The following is a 19,750-nucleotide window of genomic DNA, read 5'->3' on the forward strand; positions in this document are numbered from 1 at the left end:
TGTGTTGGATTCACAACGGGGGAAACTAGGTTCAAAAGCTGCATAGCCGTGATGCTCACAGGGTCACCACTAGCCTACCTCTCAGGGTTGTTGTGAATCTTAAATAGGGACATGGGAAAACCTGCAAACGTTGCCTTGTGCTTCTTGGAAGAAGGTGAGATGTGGATGCAGAAGAAAATACATACAGTGAGACTTTTCCTCCCCCGCCAACACCAGACTGCTAAGATTCTTCCTTTGACTGCCCTGCCATGGTTTTAGCCTCAGTGTATGGGGAAAAATAGAATCAGCTGGCTAATGAAACATGCAAGGCTTCTGTCCTCAGAGGCCCAGCATGGAAAAGAGTGCCCTGCGGTTAAAACCAGCTCCTTTGATTGTCACTATTGCCCCCCAGCCTTCAGCTTGGAGCTACAAACTCCACAGCAGTCTAGACCCTTGGGGGAGATTTTGCTGTGAGAGAGGGGGAGGGTGCAGTTATTAGCTGTGTGAAATGAGTGGGTATGGTATTGTGTGTGTGTTTGTTTGTTTCTAACTGGGAGAGGGTGAACGTGGAAGCCATGATGGCTGTGTCTCATACACTGCATGTGGCTGGATTTGCATTTATTCATTGGATGGTCTCTAAACTGGATCCATTTGCAGAAAAATCTCCTCTTCAAATTCTAATGTTTTATATTTACCAGATATCCACTGACGATTCAAATATTTGCGAGTGAACCGCTGAATATTTTACATATGATAATGTATCTTCCCTTCCTTTCTTCAGCCCCCTGTTTTCTGGTGGTTGCTTTTTATTATTCACAGCTGCACTCACATTAAAAAAAATAATCTTCATTTTAAATTTATTTTGTTGCTATGAATTCATTGAATAAAAGTTAGGCATACATTTTAAAAACAAATAACTTCATTTTTTTCCATGTTGCATGCAATGGTATGTAGCATTTGATAGTTGACATGCAATAGTATGTAGTGCTTTTTGACATTTGACACCTGTCAGTATCAAAACAATCAAGAGATATCAACAGGTCTAAAGCCCTTGAGATAATGGTTTCACCTACAATGTTGAATTGGAATTCTAAAAATGAAATTTTTGCATGCCGAAAAAGTGAGAGAACAGCAGATTTCAAATATTTGTGAATGTTGATTTCAGCGTTATTGTATATGTCAGCAGCAGTAATGTGTAGCAGTCTTTTGCACAATAGCAGTAGTATGTATGTACATAGGTATCCAATCAGACTAGGTTTGATGTTGGGCATGCGATAAATAATGGTCTGAACACTTCACCTTATCTGTGCAGGAGCTAGTGAAGGAGAGAAGGAAATTCTGCACATGCTCAGAGGTCCCCTATTATTTACATATTGTGTGGCTAGCATTAAAAACCGACCAAATGGCACACCCATTTCTACTAACCGAAAGGAGCAAACTGAGGCAGAACATTTTGTTCAATTTCTTTTGAGCCATTTGTCACCAGGTCCTAGAAATTGTTTTTACCTGAGCTAATCAAACTAATAATACAGAAGAACACTGCGCCTCTCAGGAAGTGCAGAGCTTATTCACCACTGAATGTGGACAGACTGCACTCGTGGTCATTTGGAAGAACAGTGTTTCATAGAATCACAGATTTGTGGAGCTGGAAGGGACCACGAGGGTCATCTAGTCCAACCCCCTTTCACCTAACATGGGGCTCAAACCCACAACCCTGAGCTTAAGAGTCTCATGCTTTACCAACTGAGCTATCCCAGCTCAGGCAATAAGGAATGATTGCTACAGACTTATTTTAATCGCATTGATTTTCATGGGATTGGGGAAGACAATATGTTCATCCAAGCCCCTGCATGGAATCAGGGTACAGGGCAGAAATGAAGGCATTCTTGATGCCCATTCACACATGGTGTGAAATGTGTGTGTATGAATGACTACTTCCCTCTGTTCTGCCTGTGCAGCATGATTTAAAGCATTTTGTCTGGGATGCGGGTTCAAGCCTTCACTCAGCCACAGAGTGACATTCAGCCAGTAGCCTAACCAACCTCACAGGGTTGTTGTTCTAAGTATAAAATGTGGCGGTGGTGGGGATTTGTACGCTGTGTTAAACTCACTGGATGAAAGGTAGGATAACAGTGAAATAATAAATAAATAAAAACATCAAGCTGCCCACTGTTAGAATTCATAGCTAGCTGAGCTCAAACACATGTTTAAAAAGAAACACGTGTTTTAAAAGAAAGAGAGTTTAAGAATTATTAGGATAGGGCCACTGGGCTCCAGAAACCGCAAAACAGAGTCTGGCAATTGGACCTCTCCTTGAAGGCTCAGCTAAAGTGACAATAATAAGGACTTGCGGTTGTTTCCAAAGCTACTCCTACACAGAGTAGACCCAATATACATGACTAACTTAGGGCCATTGATTTCTTTGGTTCTACTCTGAGTTGGATAGAGCCCTTGGGAAGATTTTATATAATATTAATATTTTTGCTAAATCCTTGACTTCCTGATTTGGGAAAGACAACATCTCAGACAGCGCCATCTGTGTGACTTTGTAGGTGGGTATTATGGTGGTGATTAAATTTGCTTTGACTTCTTGAGTACATCCCCAACCTGTTGAAGGTGCATAGCGGTGTGGTGGGCCATCTTAAGCTTCTTGGGGGGGGGGGAATAGATGACGTATAAATGCAATAAATAAATAAATACGGCACAATAAAAAAGCAGGAAGTAAGGCAAAGGAGAAAAATGTTGGTTCTAGTTGTATCTTTTCATTTAAAAATTGAGGTAGCTCAGTTGGTTATATCCCAGTGTTGATAGCCCCAAGGTCATAGAATAATAGAACAGTAGAGCTGGGAGGTACCCCAAGGGTCATCTAGTCCAACCCCGTGCGATGGAGGAATCAAGGCTTGATCCCCGTATGGGACAGCTGCATTTCCCTGCATTGCAGGGGGCTGGACTAGATGATCCTCAGGGTCCCTTCCAACTCTACAAGTCCTTTCCAACTCTGCAGTTCTTTGATTTCCCAGTGGGGGAGGGGGAGCAGCGCTGGCCAAGTGAGATCACCCTGGGTGCTTATAGGAACTGGAAGACTGAGATATAAATCTCTACATAAAGAAACATAAACTTTTAAAAGTGGTGGATGCGCTGGGGTCTCACCTGGAAAAGTGCTAGACCGGTTTAGTCTATGGCCGGATCTACCCTGAAATTAACCCCCGCTGCTGATCTCTCTCTCTCTCTCTCTCTCTCTCTCTCTCTCTCTCTCTGTGTGTGTGTGTGTGTGTGTGTGTGTGTGTTGGTAAAGCGAAGGCAATTTTACCTGGAGTCCAGAGAGCAGGAACCGGCGAGGTGAGCAGCAGGTCCGAGACGCAGTTACAGTCCATGGCGCGAGAAGGTTACACCTGCAGAGGCGGAGAAGGGTCGTGAGATTGGATGGGTGGACTGGGGAGAGGAAGCACTAGCAAAAGCAGGGTTTGCACCGTTTGAGAGACAACTGGATGAATGCATTAGAACAGCGAGGAAACGAGTTCCAAAAAAATGGAGTGGGGTGGGGGAAGCGGTTGTTGTTTTTCAGGGGACAGCGGAGGAGATAAAGTTCTGCCCAGCTTCTCGCGGCGCTCCCAGAGGGCGACGGGCCTCCTGCTGCATCCGAAGGACTACGAGCACTCACGGACTAAGGCCGAAGTCGCCAGCCAGCCCAACCCTCAATGCCGACCCGAGCTCCATTCCCTGCGCCCGCCGTTGCGTAAAAACCTCAGCAGCGCAGCTCTGCGCAAAGAGGGAGAAAGAGCCCCGCGCCTTGGACCCGCTGAACCCGCGAATTATTCGCCTCTCTTTTGGGGTGCCTGCCGCGGTATTCCCCAGAAGTTTGACCCTCTCCCCACAAGCCGTTTTCCAGTTGAAGTACTCGGAATGGGACGATCCGAACTCGGAAGTAAGCCGGACTCACGAGTTATTGTGGGTCTACTCCTCTGGAATGTGGGAACTGTCGAATGGAATTTCCTTCTAATTAAACTTGTTGGCTTCAACCCCGAGGCATCATGGGCTTTGATGCAAGTTGGGCTGCTGGTGTTATGTCGGCCTGGGCAATTGCGTCTGCGTGCATTAAGGAACGCTGTGTGCCCGTAGTTGTGTGAACACGTCCCCAGATCGTGTGCACATTTAAATTAACGGTGCTGCCTTGCACATATACCTCTGCGTGGCCCTGTGTGTGTGTGTACTTGTGTAGATCCATTTGGCCCTTGGGTGTTGGTTTCCATAGAATTATTATTTATTAAATCTGTATACTGTATTACTTATGTAAATACGTCTGAGAGGGAGGCTGGTCGCCGCCGTCAACTGCTTCTTTGGCGCCATCTCGCATGCCGAAAAGCCTCCGCCCAGTTGTATAACGCCCCACAAGTCTACCCCCAAAATATCCGCAGCAGCCCACCCAACAAAGCGAATATTGAGGGAGGGAAGGGTAAAGTTTCTTTTCGTAACCTGCACATTCTCATTTTACCCAACCCCTTTCAACCGAAGAGCCACAGGGAAAGAGAGAGGGCAACAGGTAGCCCTCATTCAATTAGAATGCGCCCATTCAATTAGAACAAAAAACAGACCGCGATCCTAAACACAGCTCCTTGAAAGTTCGTCCCACGCTGCATTTGATGGAACTTTCTTCCTCCAAAGCAGGCATAGGATCGAGGCCTAGCACCAAGCCCCCTCAGTGCCCGAGAAGGGCTCCCCTTTAATTGGAGAGGGGGGCTTCTTCACACACATGAATATTGCACACCTTTGGAGTGCAGCCTTGCACGAGGGCAGAGCAGTTTCCGCGGAATACTCACCTGCTTCCTCCACGCCAGCTAGCAGAATAGGGTTTGTTGGGCCCAGCCGCCCTCTTAGGAATCTGCCTTATCCCTTGGCCCAGTTAGCTCAGCCCTGCCTACACTGACCGGCAAAAGCTCCCCAGGCATTTTTCTATCTGCAGATACCTAGGACCGAACCAGGGGCCTTTCTGCGTGCCGAAGCACGACCTCACGGCACCTCTTTCGCTTGCCTCTCTCCCAAAATCACACTCAGAATGTCCGATTCTCCCCGCCAAAACTTCAGATTCACAACAGCAATAATAAATAACAGCAAATGTATTCATTCCATCAGCGCGCTTCACACCGTAGCAAGCCGGGAAGCGAAAAGAAAGAGGAAATGGAAAAAGACAAGTCTCTGCCCGCAAGGAACTTACAAACTACGAAGGAGGAGGAAAGGCAGCAGAATAACCGAGGAAGGATCTATACTTACGGTTTTCCCGCATGTAGATGCATATTCCTATTAAGTTGCATTAGCTTCCCACCCCGCCGCGCCCTCTCTTGTCCCCTGCTTCCTTCCTCCCCACGGATTCCCCATTTGCGCCCCACAACGGTTTAAAGCCCATCCTTACCTCTTTCCCGAGCCCCGCGTCCATCCGAGGGGTTTTTTTGGGTGCCCAGAGCGGGGGGAGTGTCCTCCCTGGTTCTTCAAGAAGCATCGTCAAGCATTCCGCCAACCCCCCCCCCCCGCGCCCCAGATCAGCCACCCTCCCCCCCCCCAACTCAGCCGGCTTATTTGGCGGCTGAAACGCGCCTTCTCCCCCTCGCTCGCCCCCACCCGCACTCCCCCTCCAGCCACCCCGGGGCCGAGCGCGCGGCTGGCCGGGCTGTCAGATAATTACCGCGGCGGCGGAGGAGCCGGTGCCCTGGGCGACTCCGCTCGGCGCCTGGCGAGTGACACGCGGCCCGGAGAGCCGCATCATTTATGGATTCGCCCCCCGGACACGAAAGAAGGAGAGGAAGAGAAGGAGAGAGAGAGAGAGAGAGAGAGAGAGAGAGAGAGAGAGAGGGAACGCGCACCTGTCTTCCTCGCCTGCCCCTTACACGCTCTTTCCTTCTTCCCTTCTGTCCTTTGCACATTCCCCTTTTCCGCACCGCTCTTTTTCTCTCCCTTCTTCTCCCCGCTCCGTCCCTTCTTCTCTTAACTTCTCTCCCGCTTCCCTCCCCGAGAGCCCTTCATTCTCCTTCCTTACTCCTTTCACACAGACAACCACGCAACCCTTTTCTCTCTCTCTCTCGTCCTATTCACATTCCCTCCTTCCCTCTCGCGCTCTCCTTCCCTCTCCTCCTCAGCTCGCTCCCTTCTTCTTCTTTTTTCACCTCCTTGCACCTCCACACTCTCCCCTTTTAAGGGCCTCTTTCGCATTCCCTCCTTTTCTTCCCCCTTCCACGCCCGCTCCTTATCCCGTGTTGAGATCCTTCTCTTTCTCCTCTTCCCCCGCTTTCGCACTCTACTCTTCCACTATCCTGCCCTCCCTCTCTCCCTTCTGTCTCCCTCCACCCCTCCACCCGAGGAGCGCTAGAAACGAGGAGCGAGGGTGATGGCGATGGGGCGATGAGATGGGGCGGGTGGGGAGAGGGTCCGAGCTCCAGCCGTCTCCTGAGGTGTCCGGGTGCGGCCGCGGCGGGGGCGGCATAAGCCGCTCCAAGGGTGACGGCGCCTGAGCTCAGCGCTCGGCTCCGTTTGTCTTCATTAGGGGCGGGTGTTTGCTTGTAACTACTCCTCACTTCCCCACAACAGCTCCACCGCCGGCATAAGGCGGGCTGGAGTGGCGGGGGTGTGCGTGGGGGAGGCGGAGGGGGGCGGCGATGAAAGAGACTCTCGCTGCGAGAAGCGAAAGTAAATAGAAAAACAGCCGGAAGAGACGAGGAAGGAGCATTTGAGCTCACCGCCACCCCGTCTCCCTGCCACACAACTGTTGTTGTTGTGTTTGTGTGTCAGAGATGGAGAGGAGGAACAGGGAGCAAAAAGTCAACACTCTCCCCCCCTCCCGCAATTGTAAACGCAAACATGTTTGAACGAGAGATCTTTCCCAAGGCAAGAGGGAGTTATTGGCGGCGGAATGGCCCAAAACTTTGATTCAAGAGGTATAGTGTGGACGAGGAGTGGCGTCCGGCTCTCCTCTGACAAGAACCACTTCTGTGTGTGTCTTCTCAAGCGGATGCTACCAGTTTGGGGGTGGGGTGATGTGTTTTCAGACTGGGATGCAGGTGGACAAATAGAAGCCTCCACCTGCCTTCGCCCAGTTGTTCTCCAACCGCGCAGCTGCTTATGCCCATCTTCCCTGTGCAGGTTATGTCCGTCTATCTCTGTATTTACGAAGGCGGGGCTTTAATACTTCCTACATAGGCGCAGGGACATAAGATCAAATTCCAGAGATCTGGTGACCCGGCCTTAGCAGGGTGGGTGTGTGGCTGGGAGACGGCGGAGGAAGAAACATGAATGACCGGAAATTGAGGAGCGAGAGAAGATAGAAAGGCAGGTGGAGTGATGGGGAGACGCTCCACAGAGAGGTGTATTTAGACATCGTATCTGGAACAGAGTCGGTTTAAGACCAGTTTAGCAACTGAAATCGAAGAGATCGGGGTGTTCAAAAACGCCGATTGATAACAGGGACATTGCAGCTGAGTCCCCGCGTTCAGCACCGAGGAGAGCTCCGCCTAATAGCGAAATGGCGCTTTTCTCTTCCAAGCAACCCAACACAGAACGCGATACGGATAGACATAACTTCCACCCTTGCCACCTTATTTCATGTAGTATCCCCTCACCTGCCCCCCCTTCCCGAGCTCCAAAGATGTCACCGAAGCCCCCGTCTTCCTTTCTGCGCGCCCCCCGCCGCCAGCTCCCAGCCTCTTGTCCTTGGTTGCAGTAATTTTCCGTTTGATTTGGGAGGTAATGCATTTTTTACAAATCAAAGAGGAAGCTAGCAGATCCCCCCGCAGGCCCCCAGGAGCCGGGGCCCAGATGAGAGGCGCAGATCATTTCCTTGTTAGTTTTGATTTCGGTTACCGAGGCTTTCAACTTCCCTCCAACCTCCTGGAGAAATGTTATAACAAGTAGCCGAGGGAATTTTCCCTTCTTTGCTTCCCCACTCCTTCCCTCCCTCCCTCCCTCCATTTCTGCCCCCTCCCCTTCGCTTTCTCGCCCAGTCTCATCACTGCATATTTCTAAAGCGAGGAGGGCGTAAAGCAGCCGTCCAAAACCGAAAAGAAGGACGCAGGAGAGACACGAGGCACCCAGGACGCCCCCCACCACCACGCCGCCCCCACCCCTATGAGACCCCCACTTTCTTATTTATATATATATATTTATTCACTCTCTTCCCACAAATTTTCCCCACGCGGTCTTTTCGAGAGATCCAAACATATTTTTTAAAAGTTAGCGTTTTAGGTCAGAGGTATTATAAAATCAAGACACCCAGGTTTTATATTTTTATTTTGGGTGGGGTCTGGTGTTATTTTTGGTTAGGATTAAATGTTTGCTGTAAATGTGCCTCCTCTGCACATCGCTGTGATCATTCAAGGGAGAGGACAGCTAGAGTATTCCGTCCATGTTCGGTTCAGCAGAATTTCCAGCCCTACCCGAAAACTGCTTACTTGGAAGCAAGCCCTGCTGGGTTCAACAGGACTTACTTTTTAGCAAGCCCAGTTGAGTGCGGTGGGATTTAAGCCCAGGGAAGTGTGTGCAGGAATACAGCCTCGGACGAAAACCCGCAAACGCACTGCAGAGTCATTGGTTTCCTCACTTGTAAGACTCACATAAGCGACATACACATATTGAGGCGCGCACACCCGCCTCATGCCTAAAGCTGCCATACCTGTCTGAAAAGCCCACCTATGAGCACACTTCGTGGAGCACACTGGAAGACAGGTGGGCAGGTGAAGAAGCACCCGCGCCTGTTTACCAGGGCTGTGCTTACCTGAGAGAAAGTCCATGGAGCTTACTTATCAGTGCACATGGATAGGATGGCGCTGCATTTTGTGAGTGGGTGTTTTGTCAACCGAGTAAGTAATTTAAGTTAATACCCCTCTGCCTTTTTAAACCGATTCAACTGATGATAAATTCGCGGGTTACCAAAACCTCAGTATGGGTGCCTTGACAGGAAGGGGAAACTGGCACCTTAATAAAGCGAAATCTCCAGTAACCGTGGAAGAAAAAGCCACAATCTAACCTTGATTATTTCAGAACGTGCAGACTCAAAAAAAACAAAACAGGTGTGCTCTAAACTGGCAACCCCGCGGATACAAATTGGTCTTCGCCGATTAATCAACTAAAGCGCCAGTTGATTAATCCACCGATTAAAGGTTGCAGCCTGGATCCATACACGCACGCGCTCCCTATGGGTTGCTACCAGAATAAAGCACAGAAGTGACACTTGTGCACAAGCCGCAACACAAGCCTGTTTCTATCATGTACACACCGCACATATACAAACACAAACAGGAGGGGAGAGGGGCACGTATTCATTCGGGCAAGGTTTGAAATGCTAATAGCATCTAACTTGCCGATGCAAAAATAATAATAATCTGGGGTTTTTTTTCCTCGTTATATGGGGTTTGGGAGGGGGGAATTCGGTGTTTGTACCGCTTCTCTCTTTTTAATCTTAAAGGATATGTTTGCCGACCTGCCCCCTCCTTTCTTTTTTGGGGGAATCGATACTGTAAATTATTCATTGTCATTAATTATCGATTTGGGTATCTAGCGGCGGCGTTTGGAGGATGAAAAGGTTTCTTCCTTCTCCCCTCATTGTTCCATAACCTCCGGCGAAAGAAGCCAGCGCTGGAAGACACCCCCCTCACACCCCCTTCCCCCCAACCCAATCCACCAGGCCTGTTCTAAGCAGCCCCTATACACATGTTAGGGCAAACTCCGCTCGATCAATGGGGGATCAATGCGGAGGCATGAAACTAATAGCCAGCGAAGCCTCTTTGATCTGAAATCTCAGATCAAAACTCGAATACCTGCTTCTAACAAGACAGAGAAGGGAGGCGAGGGGAGGGGGAGGGAGAGGCGAGGCGGGCAGGGGGCCGGGAAAGACGAGGGAGCCGGCGAGCTTTAAATACCCGACAAATATTTAAACATACAGGTTGCAAGTTTAACAACCGAGGATCGCCCGAGTTTCAGGGGGAAGAAAGGGAAATGTCTGACTCCCTAAATGGAGGGATTTTGGAGTGGGTGGGAGGCGCTGGATACACACACAGGAAGCAGAACGGGAAACGGAGAAGGGCGCCCCCTTGAGGTTGGGGCAAAAGCAAGGGCTGGGTCGCGGGTTTTCTGGGAGGGTAGGTAGGAACAAGAAAGAGAAGGGGGTTGTGAGTTGCACGCGAAGAGGGGGAGCGGGGTGGGCAATGACCAACAGAGGAGGACTACACCGCTTATTATACTGCCCACGTCTCTGCGGTCACATCCAGCAGCCCTCCGGGAAAGCGAGCTTGCAATTTATTAAGTAAAGTAATTAATAATTATTTTTTTAACAGTCTAATAGGGCTGCTCCGGTCCCCACGCCTTGTGCTGCCTCGTTTGATTATTTTTAATGTCCTTAGAAGTTCTCAGAACAACACTTTGTTTGTTTGGCGTTCTCCCCACCACCAACACCCCGAATATCAGAGTTTTTGGCGATATTCCTTCGCCCTCCACCACCACCACCACCACCTCAGCTATCCCAGGAGGGAGGCTGGCACTGGCAGTCCGAACACCCCCCCCCCCAAAAAAAAATTATTCCTTAGATCCCTGGTGCGTAAATCTGAATCCAACCTCACTGTTGCGTACATACCCCTTTTGGAAACTCCCACCCACCGACCCCGGAACAAATGCCTCGGGGGAGGAATCACAATTTTGATAATAACTTACTAATGAGAGGAGCAAGAGAAGAGGAGGAACTTCAGCTCCCCAGGTGCGTAAAACTAAAGCCTCGCCCATTGCTTGCGAGTTTGCAAACTTCCCAACATAGATATATTGCAAGTTATCCGGGGCAGAGAGACCCGCCTTCTGCTTGCAAACCGTGAGCTAGAGGGATGGCGCCACATAAATAGTTCATGCTAATAATATAGCAACTTATCATTTCTGTTGCGCGTACAGGTCTGGTTTTTTTTGTTTGTTTTTTTCAGAGGGTAAATAGATGTACTTAATGCTGACCAATGCGCATAACCAGTACATATAATATACTGATAAAATATATTAGTGATACTTTCTGAGACAGATTGCGGTGGGTACCCTCTTATCGCAATGACGTGTCTTTAATGCTCCGTTTTTTCCACGTGAGAGCTCGACACTTGATTATGGCCTCGCCTATAAAAATCAACGAGGTTTTCAACGTGCTTAAATCGGGCTGTATGCTGTTTGATAAAACTGCTCTAATGCTTTGTTTATGCACTATATGGACGAAATGCAACTCTATAGGGAGAATATATAGGGGTGCCAACTTGAATAAAACATTGGGGGAGGGCAGGTAAGCCCCGCTTCACATCATCGATCACAAGACGTGCACGCTCACACCATTTGAATGACAATGCCCATCAACTTTGGTAGAGAGCAGCCCCCTCAAATATTTTGTAGGGGGGTGGCGGCGAAGGGAACCCGGCCCCTAGGAAATGGCAATGTATCTATATTGTGTATATGCACCAGTTATTTCACTCGTTTCGTGATTCGTTTCTACTTATATCCCGCTTCTCTTTCCCAATAGAAACTCAAGGTGACGAACAGTATCAACGCAAGGATAACATTACAGTAAAACATTTAAAAACACATAGACTGGTTGGATCCTGCCGCCTCTGGATTTATTGGTACTGCTTCTGTAACAATTCCTCATACAGCGTGTGTGTGTGTTAGAGGGTGTGTGTGTGTGTGTGTGTGTGTGTGTGTGTGTGTGTGTGTGTGTGTTCGGGTGCGTGTGTCAATTGAAGGAAAAGTTTTCCACCTTGAGGCTCGTTAAGCTCCGCGGACTCTTTACTTGAGCTTAAGGCTCGTTAAGCTCCGCGGACTCTTTTTCTGAGCAAGCGTGAGTACCGGCAGTCATCCAGGGAATAATAATAATAATAATAATAATAATAATAATAATAATAATAATAATAAATGTGTATGAATAGGAGTCGTGGAAAGGATAGAAGCCCTAATGATACCGATGCCAATCATGAGAACCCCGATTATATCTGGTGCAGTAGGGAAAGCTTAAGCCATGATTGTACAGGCTAAAAGTCGTCAAGATGCTTCAAGGCTTTTGTAACTTGTCTATCGCTTTCCCACTAAGCGTTCAAAGCGCTTTACATATATCATACCCATAATGATTGCATTAGGGAGGCTGTAGGAGAGAGGGGGAGGGAGAGGAATTGCAGAGCATTTCCTGAAAGAGAGAAACAGTACAGTCGTAATGGGAAGTGGATGTGCAGACTGAAAGTGGAATCTACTCTAGCCAAGAGTTTGTGGGTTATCAGAAGGCGGGTGCCTAACGAACGACAGGTGCAGAAAGATTTAGACTGCGGTGATATGCACGTTTACCCAGGGGCCTATTGCTCGTGCTTGTTTCTAAGCACGCAAGCACAGGGTGGCTCTGCTGAGACTGGCCGCAAGCCAGTGTGTGATTTGGCTCACTTGCTAGAGCCAGCTGTTTTCATTAGCGTCACCATTTAAGGTACAGGGCGCTCTGCAGAGTCCCATCATCCAGCCCTCGAGGCTCTTACAGCGTAAAGCATTATCAGAGTCAGCCCAAAAGTGAACCACTCTTAATTCTCAGAGAGAGAAGAAATCTGAGCCTCTGGCTAGGCGTGCATACAAAAGCACAGCGTTTGCCAACCCGGTGCCCTCCGGATGTTATTGACAACAACTCCCATCAGCCCCAGCCAGCACTGATGGAAGTTGTAGTCCAGCAACTTCTCGAGGGCGCCCGGTTGGCGAAGCCTCGGTAAGTACAACGGGGCTTATTAGGGCAAGCGTGACTAGGAAGGCAGCCTTCACTCTGCCATTGAAAACAGCGAGATGGGAACGTGGCCTGGAGAATCGCACCCTTAAATATCGACAACGACGGACACAAGAGGAGAAAGATGAGATGGGGATAAAAGCCAAATGTGACAGAGACAGGCGTCTGGCCAGGCAGACGTATTATATGCAACGTATTATATCCAACACTCATTCCAAAAGAAGAGGGGAGGGGAGAGCGACGACCACTGGCCCTGGCAGCGCGATCCCAGGCGTGCTTCGTCGGAATAAAGTCTCATTTTGCTCGGAAGAAGCTCAGGCTCAAGTGTGTCAAAGGCCATTAACGTCTGCAACCTTTAATGCGCGCGAGGTCTTCCAAGAGTAACAGCCCTTCCACTTTAAATAGCTTCCATCTTCCTCTCTGCTCAAACTACAGGGAGGTGTGTGTGTGGGGGGGGAAGCCTCAGCAAAGACATTCCTGCCTTTTATTCTTTTGAGGCGGGGTGGTGAGTTGGACAAAGAGGCTACTTTGCTGAAATGTGTGTTTAAAGACCACAGCGTTCGTCGTCCGACTTGAGATGCTCGTCTTGACAAATTACTGTGTTTCTCTCTTCAACCACCTCCGCCGCCGCCCCCCGCCCGCCCCGCGCGCCGCAAATATCCAAGGATAATGAAGCATATGTTTCAGAAATGGGGGAAAAAAGAGAGAACCCGCTTGGCTTCATGAATTGGCTCGAGAAAGGAAGGATGCGCAGGGAGGCGGGTGTTGCAACTGCTTTTTCTCGAAAGTCAGAACAATGCATAGAAAAGCGTCCAGGCTGAATAGGAGACAGAGAGAGAGAAAGAGAGGGGGGAGAGGGAGACTAAAGTGATACGGACCATCCAAGCTCCCCTGTTAACACAATCTTCTAAACTGAAATTAAAATTGATTTTTCTTTTTTCCCTTTAAAAAGAATTCATATTTTCTCTGATCTTTCTAAAATAAAGAGCAAGGGAGCAAGAGAGGGAGGGGGGGAGAGAGGACAAAAACAATGTCACTCTCTGTCACTTGGGGTGAGAGATAGGTGGGTGTCGTCGTCCCCCCCCCCATCCCTTTTTCTTTTTTCTCCAATGGCTCTGAAAGTTTTCATATCCAGACAGTTATGGCGATCCGGGGATTATTTGTTCACGAGAGTGGAAGACATTGGGCACAAACTGAAAAAGTAAAAAGTAAAAAACACAGACCCCAAAATCGCGTGTCGCCAGTGAAGAGAAACAAATGCATGTTTTTTTTGGGGGGGGGGGGGTCGGTGATGGCCAAACCTGTATGGCTCTATATTACAACATTTTATACTCCCTTCAAGAAGAGATTGCAGTGAAGATTTTATAGAAATGTCCTGACTCCCCCCCCCGTATTCACTCTTCTGAATTCCAAAGGTTTGCATTGCTGTGCTCCCTTAACGTTCCCCATACATTTCCCCCTTTAATTCCTAAAAGGTTAAAAAAAAAGAATTGTAATGTAGTGTATGCTTTTATCGCACGCACGCACACAAATTCTCAGTCAGTCCCATCCAGATATCGCGGCTTATCTCGTCAACCACACTTTGACCAACTTTAAAACAAGTCATTTCCTTCCTATAGATTAAATGGTGAATTATTCTAGAATAATGTGATAGACCACATTTTGGGGGCGGGGGGCGCGAGCGGGATCGTGTATGAACTGGTAATCAGGAGTAAAGGAAAAGGAGCCCCTTCCCTTTCCAAAGATTAGAGGAAGTGGTGAATAGAAAGGAATGGATACGCATTGGGGGAAGAATGCTGATGAAAAGTAATTTCTCATAGGAAAAGAAAGGGAAGTATTAAGGAGAAAGGGAAGAAGGAAAGAGTCAAGTAATGGGGAAAGGAGGTTAAAAATGACTGTGAAAATAAGAGACTGGGGTAAGAAAGAACAGTGTGTGTGTGTGTGTGTGTGTGTGTGAGAGAGAGAGAGAGAGAGAGAGAGAGAGAGAGAGAGAGAGAGAGAGAGAGAGAGAGAGAGAGAGAGAGATAAATAAGAGCAAAAATGAAAGCGCATGAAAGTGGAGAAGACTGAAAATTGTCCCTGAGTGGCTGATTTTTTATTTATTGTTTGTTTGTTTAAGGAAGAAAAAAAAAATAAAGAACCAAGGGGAACCGTCAGAAGTTAAAATGCTGATAAATCCCAACACCCACCTCTTCCACCCACCCGCCCCCTTATCCCCCTCCCCGTCGCTGCTTTGGAGACGCATAACACACCGAGAAACCCCTCCCGGCTGCTTGGTTTCCCTTTGAAATCTCCCCCTTAATGAACATCTCCCGGAGCACTAGAGTATCATAAATAAATATATACACTCTGGATCCGGGGAGATGAAATCAAACTCCCCCGCTCCCCATCACCTCCCGCCATTGCTGTGCCCAAAGCTAAGAAAAGCTCGCTTCCCTCGTCCCTAGCAAAGCTTCGAGAAACTTTGGACCCATTTTGGATTCAGAGGAAAGAGTGACAGAGGTGACAGATGCGGGGGGGGGTGAGGTAGTGGCAGGAAGCGCCCCCCTCCGCCCCCCACGAAGCTCACTCAGCAAACTCCTCCAGAATCTGCGCTTGGTTAGAGCTGCGCGACGCTGAAATGGCCTTCGCCCCTGGAGGGCGCAAGAGAGCAGCGCTGCCACCAAGGAAACAGCCAGGAGACTCCTTGCCGCCGCGCGGGGCTTCCTTGCACCCTTTAAATGCCGTTCTCTGGCCAGCCACCTCTCCGCCGGAACCAACAAACAGGCTCTTCCAGGGGCTTCCGCGGCAGGCAGGCAGACATGAACTCATTGGGCGGCCTTGAGGGGAAGCAGCTATGTCGCAGTCTCTGTCCCATAGAGCCCTTCAAGGCAATGATTGCCTCTCCCCATATGAACCAGCCTGGACCCTGGCCTGAGATCACCATCTGAGGCCCTTCTTCGTGTGCCCACTCCACCAGAGGTGCAGAGGGTGGCAGCACGAGGGTGGGCCTTTTCTGTGGTGGCTCCTCTTTTGTGGAATGCCCTCCTAGGGAGGTTTACCACGTGCCTTCATTACATATCTTTAGGCACCAGGCGAAAACGTTTCTCTATAAGCAGGCCTTTGGCTCATTAAACATTATATGGCCTTTTGAATGTGTTTGTGGGAGGGGGCGGTTATTGGTTTTTGTTTTTTAAAACCTGTATTTTTTGTTCTCATTTTGTATTTATATATTATGAACCGTCCTGCAGTCTTTGGATGAAGGACGGTATACAAAATTGAATAATAATAATAATAATAATAATAATAATAATAATAATAATGTGTGCAGCCTTATATGTTATTAGGCAATGTAGGTGAGGTGCTTTGAACACTCAAGGAGTACATCATTAATTTATTTTAAAATAATTTCCACCCCACCCTTCCTTTCCTTAGAATATTATAGTTTACACTAAAAACAGTAATGCAGAAACAAAGAAAAAACTGCAACAGTACAGATCTCCTGAAGGATGGGAGTTCCAGAGGTGGGGGGCACCACAACCCCCCCTTCTCTCCACCTCCTCTTTCTCTATATAATACAGCTATATATATATATATTCCTGCCTAAGTCGTCCCCCCCAACTTGCAGGTATTCATAAGATGATAAAGACTGTGTGTGTGTGTGAATATATATATATATATTTTGCCTACCTACTTATATATTCATGGATCCATTCCAACTGAACTGTGTCTCCTATATCACTTCCTAATCTTTTTTTCCTTCTTCTTTTTCTTCTTTCTGGTGCATACCAGTCCACACAAAGCCGTTCCCTACAACCATCCATATCCACATGTCGAACCACCCTGGATTAATTTGAGCAAGAGTTCACCACCACAACCTGTTCGGAAGGTTCAGCCTCATCATAATTGTTGGAGGCAGTAATAAATAAGGAGAGTGCCTCTGGGTATGTACAGAGTGCGCTCCGCAGCACCACTGAGAAACTACAGCTAACCAGCACACACATCTGGGATTAGAGATTCCAGGTCATTGCAGAGATTTTCAGCCTTTATATATATAAAAAATCAACCACACACAAAACACACATAAAGCCTCGCATCCTCTCCATCAGTACCCACAATCCATCGACATTCTCTTCAGTCTTTCCATCCCTTTCTGACGAATGTATCTGTTTATCCATCCATCTTTCTCTTCCTTTCTTTCTCTGTATCTATGCATATCTTTTATCTCCCCTTTCCATGTATGCATTGTCTATCTATCCGTCAAATCTCTTTTTCCTTCCTTCATTTTCTCCTTACACCGCCACCCGCCCGCCCCGCAAATGGAGGCTGTCGGGAAGGGCCTCATCCCGTCCTCTCTCCTCTTGGCCCGGGTCGCCAATCTCTCCCTGAATATTCAGCTTTTGAGCACACCTCCCACTCGGGGACTGGAATAGCCTGACAGGGTTACTCTCCACCATGACAAGAAAATGTAAAAACCAACCGAGACGCCCCTTTGTCAGCGGAGGGTGCGGGGTGGGGGGGACGTGGCCGGCTGCGGAGCGACGAATCCTCAGGGAGGGCTGCTCAGCGAGCGGCCGCCGGGCTCTGCTGCAGCGCCCAGGCGCTCTGCCTACCAAGTAGCGTCGGGCCGGATGAGCGAGACGCCGCCTTAAACGGGGCGCGTGAAATTGAAAGCAGGGCGCAGTTTAGCAAAATGTGGAAAGGGGCAAAAAAAAATTTTTTTAAGCCACCGAAGAGAGGAGGAGTTGGCGTGGTGGTGATGGATCGGGCACCTCCACAAACGCCGGGGGATGTGGAAGCGGGAATAAGTTCTGTAACACAGTGACTTGAAGGGTAACGATTCACACACGCACACACTTCCATTGACAACTCGCTGCCAGAGGCTGCTGAACGTGTGAACTGCTTTCACTTATGGAAAATCGACGAGTTTGAGGTGGCGCCAGGTGACGCAGACTCTCGTGGCGTTTGATCTGCCACTGCGCAGACCGCCTGGTTCAAGCGTTAAATGATAAGATGCGCGTGTGAAGGTGCCGGCAGGAAACCCAAGTTTTCAAGCACTTAACAGATATCGGTTCACGCCACCTGCTGATCTTCCAGTAACCCAGTAATTGCGGAAGTGGCATTAGATTTGTCTCGACCCATTCAGACAGGGAGGTAATCCCTTGGTGCAGTAATCACCAGGTAACGGACACGCACGTCTGAACCTACCCTTTGCTTGGGGTTTATTGGCGCACTGAGGCCAAGGTCAGCCTGGAAATACTCGGTGCCCGGGAAGGGAAATCTCAGCCGCCTTCCTCGTAGCGTTGATTACTTCCCATGCTTTGCTGTGTGTGTGTGTGTGTGTGTGTGTGTGTGTGTGTGTGTGTGTGTTAGAACTACAAAGATTGATTAGGGTTACCCAGACATAAGTTCAGTGGGACATACTCTCGAATAAGGGTATTTAGTTTGGCAACCTAAGCATCCCTGTCGTCTACTGCGCGCGAGTTACGCCAGAGCGCACGGGAAAATGCTTCTTTTCGCGCAAGTAGACCAACGCGAACTGAGAAAGGGGGTCTCAATCCTCCAGGCACCTCGTTTTGATTCGATACCTTTCGGACGCCTTTACCGAAGAATTGTGGAAACCGAGAAACCCTTGACGGAGAGAAGCGCAGATCAGGAGAAACCGCTTCTCTCCCGGGAGACGTCTCCAAGAATTGGACTGGAAAGACAGCAGGAAACGCATACCGGGTGGTGGGGGACCCACGGTGCGCAGGGGCCTATCTTGGCTAGGCGGCTCCGCGCTGATGGATCTGGGCGGTGCGGGAGATCCTCAAGGCCACTGGTTTGGCGAACTTGGGTGGGGGGGGGTGTTGTATTGGTATTAACATCCACAACCACTTTGCAAACACCCAGCGGGCTGCGAACGGCATCGATTTGCAATTAGGCCGCTCTAATACGCGCCAGATTATGGCAAGGACGCAAAAGGGGGCCGGGAAGTGGAGAGGGGAGACTGGAGAAATCTTCAGTCACATCAAAGCGACTCTCCCCACCCAGCTCCGAGCAAAAGACGGTGCGCTACAGGCGAGATAAAAACCCAAAGCAAAGATCCCCTTGACGGCGCCTCCTATCCTTAGGTGACCTTTCTTTACCGTTCCCCTCATTTATTTCCGCGCAGGGGTGGGGTCTCTTTCTCCCTCCCCCCTCTCTCAAATGCTTCTGAGATCGACCCCCTGCCCAAATAAAAACAAGTTTGTTCCCTCTAAAAGAAAAGATCCCCCATTCTTTTTAGAACCCCCAGTGTGGGGTTTTTTTTTTTTGTTTTTTTTAATGATTCAATTGCGCGTCGTTTTAAATTCTCCCCCTTTTCGTTAGCATCTAGGCGGCTGCGGGGCTGTTTGTGCTGTTCGTGATCCCAGAGGGAAAGGGGAAGAGGAGGCAGGCGGATGTTAGGGAGAGAGCTTTGGGAAAGAAGCGGGTGGATTGGCCTTAAGCTGCGAAAGGAGGTTGGTGGTGGGGGAAGAGAGAGAGGACTGAAGCTCCGGGTTGCAAAACAAATAGGATGTGAAATCTGGAGGCAAGAGGAAGAAAGGGAGAAAGGGAGAATGAATGAAAGACTCTCATTCCTTCTCCAGCGTGGGACACCGAGCAGTTCGTAAAGACTCTGGCAGCATCAAGTGGGCGACCTGGGTAAATGGATGGAGCCTTTGTGGAGCCATCGACAAGCTCAGCGGGCCTGTTGTCCAGTGCGGAGTAGGGAAGCACTAAACCATCACGTGTTCAGCAGGCATGGGCGCAGCCAAGATTTATTGGGGGGGACTCTATGTTATTGGGGGGGCAGAATCTGTGAGGCAATTGGTCAGTTAGTTAAGTATTTTTATTTATTGATTTAGGGGAGGGCAGCTACCCCCTCCCCGCACCCTCCTAGCTACGCCCACGTGAGCAGGGATGTGTGTGTCCGCCCTTATTAAAGTCACACCGATATTCGTAAGGTTCCCGGGACTTTGAGAACAAGAAAAGTTACTTCCTGGATCACCTTCCCACGACCAGCAAGGCTGGGCGCAGCAA

At 49.0% G+C, this 19,750-nt stretch overlaps 1 protein-coding gene across 5 annotated transcripts in view; it reads right to left on the minus strand.

The window, feature by feature from the left end:
- Positions 1-19,750, minus strand: part of ERFL (ETS repressor factor like) — a 161,888-nt gene that overhangs the window by 13,592 nt on the left and 128,546 nt on the right. For 2 of the 5 annotated variants that reach the window (XM_081200518.1, XM_081200517.1), the window contains exon 2: positions 3,290-3,371. In XM_081200518.1, coding sequence (XP_081056644.1) covers positions 3,290-3,353 — 64 coding nt within the window. In that variant the 5' untranslated portion in view covers positions 3,354-3,371. Of the gene's footprint in view, positions 1-3,289; positions 3,372-5,386; positions 5,444-5,656; positions 6,361-11,764; positions 11,784-19,750 lie in introns of those variants that run through there. The other 3 variants (XM_081200521.1, XM_081200519.1, XM_081200520.1) reach the window with 3 other exon arrangements.

This window comes from Podarcis bocagei (genome assembly GCF_964188305.1).
Source record: "Podarcis bocagei genome assembly, chromosome: 7".
Classification (NCBI taxonomy): domain Eukaryota; kingdom Metazoa; phylum Chordata; class Lepidosauria; order Squamata; family Lacertidae; genus Podarcis; species Podarcis bocagei.